This window comes from Condylostylus longicornis, unplaced genomic scaffold, assembly GCF_029603195.1.
Source record: "Condylostylus longicornis isolate FDR11 unplaced genomic scaffold, ASM2960319v2 ptg000022l, whole genome shotgun sequence".
NCBI classification, from domain to species: Eukaryota; Metazoa; Arthropoda; class Insecta; order Diptera; family Dolichopodidae; genus Condylostylus; species Condylostylus longicornis.
The window spans coordinates 223195-239247 of record NW_026577991.1 but is presented as its reverse complement, the minus strand read 5'-3'; the positions used below and the strand labels follow the sequence as shown (position 1 = coordinate 239247).

General features: G+C 25.5%; 2 protein-coding genes across 10 annotated transcripts in view; both read right to left on the bottom strand.

Annotated features, from left to right (window-relative positions):
- LOC129606918 (neurobeachin-like protein 1) overlaps positions 1-4335 on the bottom strand; it is a 29844-nt gene extending 25509 nt beyond the window's left edge. The window contains exons 1-10 of one of the 2 annotated variants that reach the window (XM_055517550.1): positions 4061-4335; positions 3692-3889; positions 3465-3614; positions 3223-3409; positions 3063-3151; positions 2848-2928; positions 1580-1729; positions 1246-1527; positions 293-615; positions 32-239 (exon numbers count right to left, since the gene is read on the bottom strand). In XM_055517550.1, coding sequence (XP_055373525.1) covers positions 32-239; positions 293-615; positions 1246-1527; positions 1580-1729; positions 2848-2928; positions 3063-3151; positions 3223-3409; positions 3465-3614; positions 3692-3889; positions 4061-4111 — 1719 coding nt within the window. In that variant the 5' untranslated portion in view covers positions 4112-4335. The remainder of the gene's footprint in view (positions 1-31; positions 240-292; positions 616-1245; positions 1528-1579; positions 1730-2847; positions 2929-3062; positions 3152-3222; positions 3410-3464; positions 3615-3691; positions 3890-4060) is intronic. The other variant, XM_055517551.1, reaches the window with a different exon arrangement.
- A 3569-nt stretch (positions 4336-7904) lies between these two features.
- LOC129606717 (uncharacterized) overlaps positions 7905-16053 on the bottom strand; it is a 34834-nt gene continuing 26685 nt past the window's right edge. For all 8 annotated transcript variants that reach the window (XM_055517212.1, XM_055517213.1, XM_055517206.1 and 5 more), the window contains 2 exons: positions 12622-15481; positions 7905-12306 (listed from right to left, as the gene is read on the bottom strand). In XM_055517212.1, the coding sequence (XP_055373187.1) occupies positions 11759-12306; positions 12622-15481 (3408 nt within the window). In that variant the 3' untranslated portion in view covers positions 7905-11758. The remainder of the gene's footprint in view (positions 12307-12621; positions 15482-16053) is intronic.

Genomic DNA, 16053 nt, shown 5'->3' with positions numbered 1-16053 from the left:
AACGAATAGAAAATTTAATGCATTGACCTACTTGCAATAATTTTTTTGAGTACGGAAATTTACTTTTCCTTCGAAGCAACCACATTATACGTTTCATTTCTTTTGGCTGTATACTTAGTTTAGCAAGTTCTTCCATTAATTTCAATAAATTGTTAATACAGGCTTCTGATAAAAGATCGAAATTTGTAATAGAATCACATATTGCGAAAATTGTAAGTACTTCACACGATTTCAGTTTACTGTAATACAAAAAAAATCAGAAATATATATGCAAAAAATTTTAATGCGATACCATTTGTAATTATGTGTACAGCCCTTTAAAATTAAATTACTCAAGTAATTTTGTTCATTTTCGTTCATTTTTGTAAGCCATTTTATTAATTTCAATATAACTTCTGGAATTACAAGACTTTTTACATCATTATCAAAAGCCAAACTAAAGCACAACTGAAGCAACTTTTCAGTGGGTTTTCCAAGACGCTGGATACCATCAAATAGTTTATCAATTTTTTTCGTTTCATTAATGTTCTTTATAATTTGATTCGATGATTTTGTCAGTGATGATAAGATTTTGATTAGATTACATAAAATTATTTCTGTGTTAATATTCCAATCCTAAAAAAAAACCATATAGATAGTGTTTTTGTAATAATACAAATCTTGAATAAAATACATTATGTTCAAATATTTAATTATCCAATTATCGAAATTCTGAATCATCGAAAATCTTCAAAGAAATCCCTCTATTATATGCTCCTATATATTAATTATTTTTTTAATTTATTTATTTTTAATTTGATTTTAGTTTTATTTGATTTTACAAGAGAAATGTAAATTTGAAGTTATTTGATGTTCATGCGAACAAAAGCTGTATTTTCCTCATAAAATCGTCAAATATTACATTATAAGCAACTTGATGTTGGCTTATAAGCAATATGTTGGTTTTGGACTTGACATAACAAAAATATAAGAATTTCTGTCAGCCGAGATTTTGTATAGCAAAAACTTCATGTATGTTTCATCAAAGGCAAGTGCCAACGCCTATATATAAAGTTACTTTGAAATTAAAATGCCCGGAAAACAAACCTAAGACGCTTTTTTGGGTTTTCAAAAATCTCGGGATTGCAAAACCCTTTGGAAAATATATTTGTCAAACGTGTATGAAAAGTACTGCGTGCCAATTAAAGAAAAAATTACTTCTAAAATTACTTTTAAGAAATTATTTATTAAATGTAAGACACTTACCTCAATTTTAAAAGGAACTGAAATCAGTATGTCTACCAAATTCGTTTCAAAAATAACTGAGCATATATAATCTGGGTCGGATTGATTTAACAAGAACAAATTCACATTTTCAATAGTTGCTTGAAGAGCGGTAACATCTACAGGAATCTCTGACGTCTCGTCTGCAATTATTTCGAAGTGAGACGTGGTCTGATTTTTTTTGTTTTTAAAATGTTCAATTTTTAACAAATTGAAAATGGCATCACTATAAAGTTGTATAATTGTAACTAGCTCAATTTGGCGCTAAAAATATTTTCGGTTATCTATCAGACAATATTCCGATATTGAAACTTACTTCTTCTGGACTAGATCGTTGCAAAACTATCACCATTAAAGCAAAACATTTAAGTGTAGTTTGACGTAATTCTTTAGTACACTCCCACTTGGAAATTATATTTATAATAATGGAGACAGTTGCTGGACAAATTGCCCGTAATCCGTTGTTCTATAACAAAATTTAAAATCCATTAACCGTAAATTATAACTTGTAAACTTGAAGAATAAACTTGAAATACGTGCAACTGTTTTAGCAAAAAGGTGGTGCATTCAATCATACTTTGAACCGCTATTTACCATAAAAAAAGGTAACTTTCGGCGATGAACACGGAAGAAGCGAAAGATAAAATTTTTACATAAAAAATTTTTTCTTTCGTTCGTTTCTCGTGATTGTGTGTTTCAACAAAAATCGAATAGATTGCATTTAAGCAATACACGTAATCATGAGGATCGGTGATTCGCTGATATTTTTAAGGTCTAAAAGTTTTTGACCCAATAATTTCAATTTCTTTTAAAAATATACAATCTTAATTCCATGAAACGGAGTCTTTCATTAATATTTTACATATATTTGAATATTTTTAGAACTGTTTAATCTCAGGAACCATAGAACAAGAAACATAAACGTATGTTTAGCTTACGCGAAAAATAAAATTTTATGTATAATATAAACAATTTTATTTTTGAGATTCAAATTGCAAATACTAAAGAACAATTCGTTTTTCTATCACAAACTGAGAAGTGAAAAGGAATCGATTTTTTTGCCCCATCTTTTTGCTATAATACACAAAAGCAAAAAAGGTACATAAGTAATCTAAACAAAGTTCTTTAAAACTTCAGCCAATCTAATGATAAATTTTTTTTGGTTTAAATTAAAATTGAAAAGATTTAAAATATTGAACTAATTTTTTAAAAAACTTAAACTTAGTAGATGGGAATATGTGTAATTATAATCTTATAATGGTATTGTTTTACATAAATGTATGTATAATTAATTTTTAACATGTAAGCTAGTTTTTTAGCGGAGAAAATAATAAAATTTTGTGAACTAAAATTAAATTTTCTATACACTTTTATAAAATTTATTATGAAACAAATAAACAAGTTAACACAAACTAGTAACAAATATTAAATGCATGCAGTTAAAGTAGATGTTAAAACGTAATGAAAAAAATGCGATTTTCGTTACTTGGCATCTACGAAAATAATGCAATTTTCGTTACAATTTAGCATCTACGAAAATAATATTGGAACAAGAGAAGCATTAGTATAAAAACCTGAACTCACCAAATTATCACATATAAAACTAAGCGTCCTTTCACCATATACTTTATTATTTAAAACATTATTTTCCGGGGTTAAAGATTTCTGTAATTTTTTCATATTTTAAAACTTTACAATAAAATAAAATTAATGGAGTAAAATTAACCAAATGATCAACTGAAAAACTAATTTGAGCAAAATAACTAGTGACATCAATTTTAAAAAAATTTAAGACTTACTTGTGACCCAGATATAATAGAACCCAAAGCGTGGACCAAACTAATACCGATTGAAGGAAATTTAAATATTTCTTCATATTGAAAGCAATCTAGTAAAAAAAATTTGAGTATATTAACTACGATTTCCCGTAGTATTGAAATGTTAGAAAATTAAACTTACCGTACATAAAAGGAATTACTTCAACATGTATTGAGTTTGATGTATAACTAAAGGAATTCGAATTCAAAAAATTTCCGTTAAAAAAATTCCGCCATGTAAAATACGGATCATAAATAACTTCGAGAAATTTACAAAAGTTATCGAAAATTTCCGTTTCAATTGAAGTTAACTCTTTCGATTCTAATATCTAAAACGAAAAACAATTAAAAATAGGTGAAACAAAAATTTTTTAAGGAAATCACTTTCGAGTATAATTTAACTAATAATGCTATTAAGTTTCCTATAAAATCATGTTTTACAATAGTTGTAATATTTTCGAAATTTCTGCTAATTATTATGAGACATTCAATTAACAGAGAAGTCTCCTCAAGTTTCTCACTAGAGATTTGATCCTGAAAATTATAGTTTTGAATAAATATTGTAGATATTTTAATACTTGACATTAATAAGTCATATTTTTTTGGGTTACCTTTTCTATTTCATCCCTAGCAATTATAATAAACTTCGTGATTGCTGGTAATAATTCATCTGGAAGCCTGCTAAGATGAGGTCCACTATCCGTTTTAATGTTGATACTCAATGGGACTTCGGATACATCCAAATTTAGTTGGTTCCTCCATATTTGCACAAAACCACTTACGAATTGGCGAAAGTAAAGTTCATCATTCTAATAAAAAAAAAGTTTAGTTCAGTCAAAAAGAGAATAAAAGGAGAATTAGTTTTCCGTCTATTATCTAAACAATCTAAGGGCGTGTATTTCTTTTAAAATTTGGTAAATTTTCGGGGTACTTAATTTTATGTAAATATTCTTTTAAGGAATTTGAATATACCTACATACCTTAGTGGTGTACTGTATCCACAAATTATAAATATCTTTTTTAGTTTCCATATAAAAGTTTTACAAATATTTAACAAAAAGCAAATACATTAATTCTAAATAGTTCAATGACTAATACAAAATATTATCGTTTTCATTTCCTCAATTTTTTTCATATGTTTGAATGTAAAGCAAACTAAATTTGTTGCAAATAACTACATTTTATAATTTACACTTTCAAATTCATATTTTGAATTAAAAATATGATTCGAATAAATTTTTATTAAAATTATAAATATGTTAAAAAGTTGCTAATGATTTTTCTATTTTGTGTGGCATTTTACAAATAAAGCCAGTCGGGAAAGTGTCAAAGTGTGTATTGACGTTTTATAATTCAAAGAACGTATGTTCGCAAAATTTTACACAGCATATATAGCTATTCACAAATTATTTGATTGATTTAGTAAAGCCGGATTTAATCAAGTAACATTAATATGAAAATACAATGGGTAAATAATGGAAAACAGAGAAAATTTGAATGCGATTATTATCAAATATTTTGCCAGATTTTTGACTTAATTTTTTAAAAATTAAGTTTTACTTATCTAAAAATTTTCTATGATCTAAGATTTTTATTCTTAGTTTCATATTGTCAGAGTGCTTAAAATTTAAAGCACTGCAAACAATCAAAACATAAATGTTATTAAAATTCGATATAAAGGTATAAACAGAGTCTAATTTGTAAATGTTCAACCGATTTTATCTTAGAATTCGTTGATTTGATTTGATATGTAACCGACATCTAAGCTGGGTTTTTATTTACTTTAATTGACACTGAAATAGCGACAGCTTTGTATTTTTATTTGAAGAATAGACTGACTGCTTATTTTCGTATTTTTCACTGCAGTGTTTACTAAACAAAATAGTAGCAGCAGAAAGGCACAAAGAAAGGTTTTCGAAATATTTATTCGATAAGTTTAATATGATTATGAATTTTATTTTATACTTTATTTTGTATCTAATGATTATACTTTTATTTTTTTTTTTTTAAAATAACAATACGATATAACGAAAATTATAGCCAAAATAAAAATCAAATAATCGCTTTACAAAAGTTTTAAAAAATATTAATTGTCGCCATTTTGCTTTTAAAAAATCTGACAGTAAGTCTGTTGAGAATTTCTGACAAGTCTGATTTACTGAGTTTTGTTATATTGTTTGATTAGATAAGAGATTTTGCCACTTACGTATATCATAACTAATGATTATTGAGGTTTCAATTGATTCGTAATTATTGTTTTACAATTCTTTTCAAGAAATATATCTTGTTTTCTTTATTTTTGAACGTATCAAAAAATACTCCAAAAAATCACGACTATAAATTCTTCGCATTCAATTGAGTTGGATCAAAGATTTTAAAAACTGTGTATTTTTATTTTTTTTTAATGTCTTTTCATGTATTTTTATGCTTGATTCAACTTTTTGAGCGACATAAAATAAAAACCGCACAAAAATAATTAAAATTTTTATACAAAATAAAAAATTAAAATTTTTATACCTCGCAGCGAAGTCGACTATTTGTCGAGCTTTAAGTGTCATTTTTAGTTCCTTTTGGAAAATTGGCTTTCAGAATTAAAAAAATATTAAATGTTAATTACGCGACATTTATCGACTTTTTAACACAACCAATCGCGAATGTACATATTTTGATTTACAAAACAAATATTTTGAAAAACAAGGAAAAAAGATTTAGTTCACTCATAGTAGTTTGTAAATTTTATATTTAACGCAAGCTAATAATTTTGATAATAAATAGGATAGACTTATTTGGAATAAAACTTGCATATATAAAATATTCTTATTAATAAAATATTTCTTTGCAAACTATGAAAGATAAAAAAAGTATCACAATTAGGTGAAGTGGAAAGGATTTTAATAGAATTAGAGAAACAACTTGTGGAAAAAAAGTTAAAAGCGAAATGCGTAATGAATTATGCACGTATCCAAATCTATATTGGTTGACCACAATTCTTTTATAGAAACCTACCATCCCTTAGTAAAACTCTAATTCGGTGGGTCATTGATTGAGCTCAAAGCGAAGAGAAAAAATGCAAAGCATTCACGGCTCATCTTTAATTATATAATTAGAGTTTATAATAAGTACGATATTTATAATATATGCGTATGCACGATACGAATTTATAGACGTAGCTTAAATTGTTTTTTTTAAATATAATTTTTAGAAGTTGAAGATAAACTGAGAATAAGCAAAGAGAATACTCGTATTCTCTTCGTATAGGTATTTAAACTCATCTTCAGCATTTTGCAATTTTTTTAAAAATTTTCACCAAAGAAAATGTATTATTTCTTTTTAAGGTTTTAGATAATTAAGTTAAAATTTAATACATTCTTGTAAGTTTTGATATTTTTAAATTTAATAACTTAATCAAATTTTGTAAACAATATTGACATAAATGTGTGCATGTTGTTTGGTATAAGGTTTTTGAATTTTCAAGATATTTTTGTCATCGCAAACGTGGACTCACTTAACCCTATGATATCGTAGACCAAAACTTTGTAGTTTTAAATTTTCAAGTAACACTTCAGATTGTTTTTATAACTTTATGCACGGGTGGAAATTTTTTTGTCAGGGCTGGCTTTATACATAACTTACAAACTACGACCAATAGTATCTGAAAGTACATATGCGCATATACGTCTGAATGCCGTTAAGTTTTGGTATAAATATATGTATGAAGATAGATTTGCATAATCTTTTATAGTTTTGCTCTAGACCATAGACTCCTATAATGTACATAAAGATATTCATATAAAGATGTCTGTGTTTAGACCCGATAGTAGATGCATACATATATACATATGTATATATGTATATAATATGCATATATACATATGCACATTATGTTTGTCATGTATTATACAATAAAATTAAACAAATTTCGTATCTTTTCATATTCACTTTTTATAATTCTATTTTAAATTTACTTTTAAGTATATTATATAAAGGCTAAAAAAATGAACTTTTTCAATAATTTAATAATAATATATAGTGATATATAATATAATATGTAGATAATAAATATTAATTTGAAATACATATACGTACATACTTAAATAGAAATTAAATAAAAATAGACAATCCAGCCAATTATTATTTGAAAATTTTGTAATATATTGAATATAATTTAATTGTGTTTTATGTCAAAATAACATTATTTTTTCTTACAGTTTAAAATTTTTGATCGCAGTTATATGTATAAGTTTTGTAACATTGTGTTCAAAAAAAGATAATAAATTGCTTCATAATAATATTATATTCACATTTATACAAAAGAAATTTTTCATTTTAAAAAATATTTTATAAAAATAAATATTTTAACATTACCTATGTATATTATTTAATTTTGTTAATTTTATTTTATTTTTTCTTCCAAAGTTTTTTTTCTTATGATTTTTTGCTTTTTTTATATGATTGATATACACTAATAACTAATCAGCCTCATGAAATTATATACTTCTTTATTTATTTTATTTAAATTTATTAACCTACGAATATTTAATAAGTTTTGTTTTATTATAAAAGGGTAATGATCATAGCTTTTTTTATATATGGAAACAATATGTATGACAGATGAAAATATTTATGTTAAAATATAGGATAAAAATGAACTACTTTTTTAAAACAAAAAAAAATGATTTTAATTTTTTTTTATTTTGTAGAATTGTACAATGAAAAAAAAAATAAAAAACTGAACTTTATTTATGTACTTACGTTATGTATTAAAAAAAGGTTTTTCACTTTTTTTTTAATTTTATGCATATGTATGTGTATAATGTGTATTATTTGAATGTACTTAACATTAGTTTAGGAATTTGCTGTATATATATGTATACATATATTGGTTTATATAATTTAAAATATAATTGCTATTTTATAAGTTTATCTTATTCAACTATATTCTTATTTTACAGTCTTAAAATTAAAGTTAATTTTTCACCTGTTTTATTTGGCCATGGTAAATGTTAACAGTAAATTTACGTTATTAGATTTTTCTCTAAAAATTAATTTATTAATATTGGTTGCTTTAAAATAATAAACAATAATGTTTTGATGGTGGTTTTTTGTATTTAATTATAATCTTGTATAATTTTTTATAATTATAGAATTTCATAATGTCTTCTATAAAATTATATATTAAAAATATTATTTTAAGTTTATTTTAAGTTTATGTTAAATTTCTTTTTAACTTTTATGTATGTTTATATATTACAGCAATATTATTATTTATCAATTAAACTAGATTACATACTATACATACATAACAGAGTGTGAATGTATTCATATGTAATATTAATTTTTTCAAATAAATGTAAATAAACCACCTCAAGAAATCCATGTTAATTATTACACGGAACAAATTAAACAGGTTACAAGCACCGATCTTCAGCTGACATTATATTAGATTTTTTACTTTTTCTGAACATTTTTATATTACATATTTTCTTTTGTTTTAATTTACAATATTACAATAATTTTGAATATTCTTTGCTTATATATGGGAGTGTTTTTTCGTAATATGTTTATTAATAAAATTGAAACAATATAGAATTTATACAAGCATTAAATACCAAACAAAAGTATTTCTGATATATTTATATAAGTTTTTTCTAATATATTTACTACAATAATATAAGTACATTTATAACTAAATTAAAGAAATTCATTTTTAAAATTTACAAAAAATGTACATAATATATAGTAATAATTCACAATATTTTAAATTTCTATTTAAAAATATTTTTTTGTGAAATGAAATGATAAACAAAATTTAATATACATAATTATAATATTGTAAAAAATTTCCGTTATACAAGTTATTTGAATAAAATTTGCTTTCAAAAACTACAAGTTCAAAGAAAGACCAAGATTTCAAGTTCAATGGCGACTTAAAATAAATAAATTTTACAATACGTACGCGCTCTTGCGCTAAAGCAATTTTTTCGAAAATGCTCATATTTTCTTATTGAGACTTTTGTTCACATTTTCCCACATAAGAATTGCATTAGGATAATATGTATTTAAAATTTTTTTCAACATCAATTTAGTTTATTTTTTATATCTAATCAACTAAAGTATCTAAAGAATATCTAAAGTTACTTAAAGAACCCTTAGTTAGATATAATAAACTTGGTGTAACAAACCTTATCAATTGTAAAGAATTCTCTCAATTTCCGTTTTCCGTTCATAAAGTTTATACTACACATTATATTTTTATATATATATTTTTGTGTGTGTATATGAATATGTTTTATTAAATATATACTGTATATGGATGGAATATTAATATATATTTTAGAGAATATTCAAATAAATATTTTCTTGAAAATTAGAATATTATAAATATATATATATATATATATGTATATGTATGTATGTATGTATTTTATATTATATGTCTATTTAGTTTTGCAGCATAATTTGTATTTTTTTATCCAATTACATATGATTCCTATTAAGTCATTCTTATACATATCGTGTATACGTTTGCATTATTATATGCACAACATTTTCTTTTGTAACAAAGATTTACATATTCCCGAAATTGAAAAAAAGTCAAAAAACCAAACTTATCTAAACTTTAAATAAAACTTCAAATGAAACTTTAACTGAAAAACCAAAGTTTTATTTGTGAATAAGTGATTTGCTCATGTTTGATACGTTTTTGCTCGCTTTCAGAAAATATAAACGTTTGTTCTATTTTATGAGGGCGCAATTTTCATACAAATTACGTATTAAATGTGTTTGTGATAACAATTGTAAATATACATAACAAACTCTATTTATTTTATTAAACATATTTACCATTTAATTATAGCATAGAATCGCAATGATCCGGGAACGCAATTTCGAATTTTTATAATCAAAATATTTATTTTTATATAACCAGAAAATTTTGTATATAAAATGTATAGTATCTATGTTGGTATACCATAGATATACATAATTTTCATTTTTATGTTAAATTTTTTTAATTATTTATAATTTTATATATTTTTTATAGATACTTAAAAAAAGTATGAATACCAAGACTATTATCGTTATAATTTAACTTTTTGGAACACAATTTCGCATACAAGTAAATATAAAAATTTATACTTATTTATTTCTAAGTTTTTTCTAAATAAACTCTTGGCAATGTGAATTTAAAACTTGTATAAAATTAATTTCTTTTTATTATATTCCCTTTTGCTACTGTTAATTGTGATCTTTAATTATAGTATATGTATATATTTACCTTAATAATCATTATTGCGGTAAAACAATTAATACTCGTAAACTCAATTTTATTGTTTGTGTTCCTTAAAAATTTGTTTATAAATTTATAAATTATTGTGAAAATTCTTAAATTGCAAATTCGAATTACCGCGAATCTTACTATATTTAAATTATTATACATGTAGTCTTATAAGCTAGTAAATATGTATATGTTATAACATGTTATCGCAATTGAATAAGATGTTATGAAGTAAACTTCTTTAGATCTCAGATACTTATAATTGAATCGAACTTGGTTCTTATTTTAAATATAGACTTTTCCTTACTTAGATATTTGCGTATAAAAATCTTTGTTTATTGTATTTTTTTATGCGTATGTACCTATATAATAATAATTTATTTATAATTATCATTTTTATATAAAAAAATACTTTTATATACATGTTTTTTTTTGCTTTCCCTTACTCTTTTCTTAAATATTTATTCTATGTTAATTTATTTCTTAGCATTTAAATTTTTTACCATTTGTTTTTTGTTTCTTTATATTACTAATTTTAGGAAAATATGTTTAGGTTTTATTTTTGCTCTTTTATTTTTTTTCACTATAAATAAAGAATTTTTTGGGTAAATTTTAAAAATAAGTGTTTAGAGTTGGTTAAACAATAAAAAGCAAGTAGGAGATTTTAATCAAAGGAAATGTACGTGAATATTTTTTTAACAATATTGCTATAAATGCGAACACAATTATCATATACATATTAATATTTTTTAAAAAGCCCAGTTAGATTTAAAAAGTAAAAACAAATTTGTGTCTAAAATATGAACAATTTCAGAAAATCTCGGCTCAATTAATTTAATCATTGTCATATTGACTTGTTTTTAATTCTAATATTTAACTTACAAAGTTAATTATTATTTCATTTTTTGTTATATAGTTTCAATGGTTTTCATTTTTATAAAAATAATAAAAGTAGGCATAATACATTGTACGTTTTACTTGTTATTTTAAAATGCTTTTAGTTCAAGAAAGTTTTTCTTAATCATCTTTCAAATTAATTCGCGTACTTAAATATATTTTGTGTTCGTGTTATTTATCTTTCTAAAAAATAAATTTATGAGAATACTTCTTTGTAGTTAAAGTTCATATTCTATACTTATATAACACATTTAGATAATTTTTTAAGTATTAATATAGAGTAGATTATAATAATATAGTTTCAATTCATTATGACAATTAGTATTTTGATATTGAAATCATTGTTTACATCTTATAATCATTTTTCAATATTATATAATTAATATTCGAATGACTAATATAGAGTATACAAATTCCAAAAATTAATATATTGCTCTGCTATAGATTAACTATGCATGTAAAATTTCTTTCATTAAGATATGCACATTTTTATGCATAATGTTTTCTACGTACACTCTATAACCATTGGTTGATTTGATTCTATTACACTTGGTCTACTCTCTGTATGCTGTGTATTTAGATGCGGATGTGCGTTTGAAATTGCTAATGATATACCAAAATTTTGTTCCGAAGATGAATTTGATGATTGGCCTACAATAACGTGCGGATTAGATATTTTAGTAACAACCTTTGACATATCTGTTTTATGTATATCATTATGATTTTGTGTTATTTGTTGTGCAAGAACTTGTTGATGATGATGTTGATGTAATTGTTGCGGTTGTTCTTGTTGCGAAAGATGATGATTTTGATTAACAATTATTGCTGTAGAATGATGTGAATGTTGTAATATTTGTTGAATTTGCTGGGATTGCTGTTGTGCTATTTGTTGCTGATGCACTTGATGCGGCTGATGTAATTCAGCAGAATTGTGTTGTTGTGAAGAATTTTGTGCGTTAATTGTTGCCTGCCTTAAATGGGTATGAGATTGAGAATGCGTTTGGATTTCATAAGATTCTCGAGAATCTGGTTCCGTTGGTTCTTTATCAGGACCTAAAATTCAATTAGAACATAGTAATTAGAAAAGATATTTAAATATAAAGACTTAATTAATTCAAAACAGAACAGTTAACTTAAGAAATCTTTGTGAATATTATTAGTTTCGAAACATGTTTGAAATACCATACAAAAGATATAAACTGAAACTTTATATTTTGAAAATAAGTAACTTAAGCAATTTTAATTCCTAAATATTTGAAATTTTTGATTTTTTTAAAGTAATATATTTTCGACACTTTTTTTCAATCATTAAAGGAATCATTTAAATAATTTTTATTTATGCATATAATATATACTTTACAAACTCACTCAAACACTCAGATGTGGCAGCAGCAGCCATAGCAAGTTCTTCTTCTAAATTATTTGGTTTACAACTTGTTGTTTTCCAATGTGTCCTCAAACCTGAGGCACTTATATATTTTTTGTCACAACCTTGGCAAACATAAGGTCTGTCATTTGTATGTAATCGTTTATGTAATTTCAGATGAACAAATTGTGTAAACTTTTGCGGACATAAATCACAAGCATAAGGTTTTTGACCACTATGTAATCTTAAATGTGTTTTTAGATTGGAAGTTGATGAGAATCGCTTTTTACAAATTTCACATTGATGAGGTTTTTCCCCTGTGTGCACTAGATGATGCTTTTGCAAATGTGCCAATTGTGTAAATGATTTAGTACAAACGTTACATTTAAAAGGCCTCTCTCCAGAATGAGTACGCAGATGTACTTTTAAATTTGAAAGTTGTCCAAAAGTCTTACAACAAACATTACATTCGTAATGCATTTTGCCATCTTTCTTTTTGAGAGGGTAAGGTAAGGATCTGTACCCTCTGGAACCATGAGATTCTGGACTCATTGGGCTGCCGCTCCTTGTACAAGAATTTCCGTCAGGACTCAAGCTACAAGATGGCGAAATTGGTCCATTACGTAAAGGAGATAAATTTGTCACAAGCGGGGTCAGTGGTTGCATTAAACTATGATTTAATAAATGCTGATTATTTTGCAATTGATGTAAGCTTGTAGGAGAATTTCGCATCGCATAATTTTGATTAGCGGAAATTCGATCATAACCACTGCTGTTATGTGGTGGAGAATAAGTAGATGTTGGTGTGTGTTGTGCTGCAATATTATGTAAATCTGCTGGACTATTAGATGAATAATTATATGTGGAATACGAAGGTGATTGACGGCAAATCACTTCTTGGTATTCGTTATGTGAATGATTATTTGATCGTGTTTGGTAATTTGGTGAGAAAATATTTGTTTGCTGCGAAACAGAATTTGAGATTTGTGTTTCTTTACTACTGCTTCCATTCAAAATTATATGGGATTCACATATTTCTTGATTTAGAACTATATGATTAGAGCTTGAGTCAGGGCTTACTACGTTACCATATCTATGCGATTTTTTATATGAATAAGCCATTTCCGTAGGAGAAGTAGGTGGTGGAGTAGCAGCATTTTGTTGCTGTTTAGCAATTTCTTGATTATTTGTGATACGATTACCAGTGGTTAATATAGTTTCCAAAATACTTGAAGTTGGAGGAGAAAATCTTGCATAAGGTACTTGTTGCGTTAACGATAATGAAGCTTCAGGAGGAGGCGGTGATACTGTCTCAGATTCGTAAAACTGTTTACCATATGAGACAACATTATGTTGTTGATCATAATGGGAACTGTGAGCTGTGGATTGGTTTCCATCTAAAACAATTACACTATTTGTCGTTGTATGAATATTGGATGTCATTAAAACTGATGACCTTTCTTCTAGCATTTCAGAATTAACTTCGGTTTCAATAACTTGGTTTATATTGTTCGTGGAACTTGAAATAAGTGGCGTTACTATCATGCTATTTAATTTAACTTTTTCTGCAGAATTTTCTGCATTTGAATTAATATGTTCTGATTTAGTTTTAGTGATATTATTAGTTTGATGTATTACATCTACTGTTTTACTATTAACACAAAATTCTTTTGCAGTCGTTGTATTATTACTAGTGGTGGTATCTTTTTCACATTCAGTCTTAATTGTCTTATTTTTAAACTCATACTTTAGTGGCATTTTCATTTTAACTTTACGGTATTCGTTCTTATTATCACAATCTGTTAATAATTTCTGAGTGATTGCAGTCTCTTTGGGTTCAATGGCTTTTTTTGAACAGTCTAGAACATAATTATGTTCACTGTCACTATCACTAGAATCTTCTGGGGGAGTCAAAGCATCTTCATGATATTCATTACTATGATAACCTTCATCAGAACGGACAGAACCATCGTTTGGTGTCAAGGAATGTGCATCATCAAAATGCGCATCCTTATGCGATGAAATCGGCGATTCTACAATGCTGATATCGTTGCTTTCCTTACTTACTTCCCGATTAATTTGCGTATGTTGTTGATGAGTATTGGAAGAAACAACAGTTGGTGATTGATCTCGTACAATCATCTGTATTTTTGATTCAGCCTCATTTGCAATTATAGTTGATTTCGTGTCGTTAATATTTTGATTTTCACTATTAATACTATTATTGTAATTTACATTGCTATTTTCAGATCTTAAATGGACTACAGTACGATGACAATGTTTTAAATTCAATTGTTGTTGATACTGTTGCTGGTGTGGTGGTTGTAGTGCATCAGATAGAAGACATGTATGTTGCTGAGATTGTTGCTGTTGTGTTGGTTGTTGTGATGATTGTTGCCTATTTTCAGTGAAGGGTTCTTGACTTGAAGTTGAAAGAATTTGAATATTTTGATGGTTATTTAGAGTATGTGGTGGTGATGGACTTGGTGTTAGTGATCTCCTTGTGGGAATGTGTAAACCCATAACATATGTTATATGATTATACGCAACTTCTGGCGATATTTGTGGCGTTGTTAAATTTGTATAATGTTTTTTTAAAGTTTCCTCTTTACAAATGCTATATGTCGTTCTTTCAGGATCTACGTCATAGCCTAATCTTTTTGCAAAGTCTTTACAATACCATACCATGAGTTCCTCACTCGGCATTATGTCACGTATTGTATAAAAATATATATTTTCTTGATGTTGGCAAGCAACTAAATTCATAACAGATAAACTATAAGCACAACCCACGTAACGCATCCAATTAGATTGTGAACAGTCGGAGCCATCTAAATAATAGTAATCATCATCCTTGAATATCTAATAATAAAATATAAAATAAAACAATATTAGTTTTGGTTTCAATTTTCAATTGAAAACATAAAATGGTCTGAAAATGGAAATGAATACCCATAAATTATACCTAATTTTACATTAAATAGTATTTCTTTTTAATTTTTATTTACAATATTGTTGATTTGTCTACAATAAAGTATATATGTACACATGCTTATACAAAAGATAAATATTTTATGAACATAATTTTAAGTGCGGATAAAAAAGTATATTACTATACAATTACATATACATTAACTTTTATAATTAAATGTTTAAAATTTAATTCGAATTTTTAACGCGGATTTTGAAATCTTAACGTTATTAATCAATTTTGAAATAATATGTCACGATCATATTTTAGACAGTTATACTTTTTTTAGGGTGTTTTAGTAAAAATTTAGTCCGTATTTAGTATTTCGAATCGAAATTGTTTTTCAAATGAGAATTCGACTATTTTCTTAAGAAAAGTAAACTACTCTAGTCCTATCCTACAGACATTCACGTTATCCATGTAATTTCTCAATATATAAAGAAGAAAATAGTGTTTCAGTTAA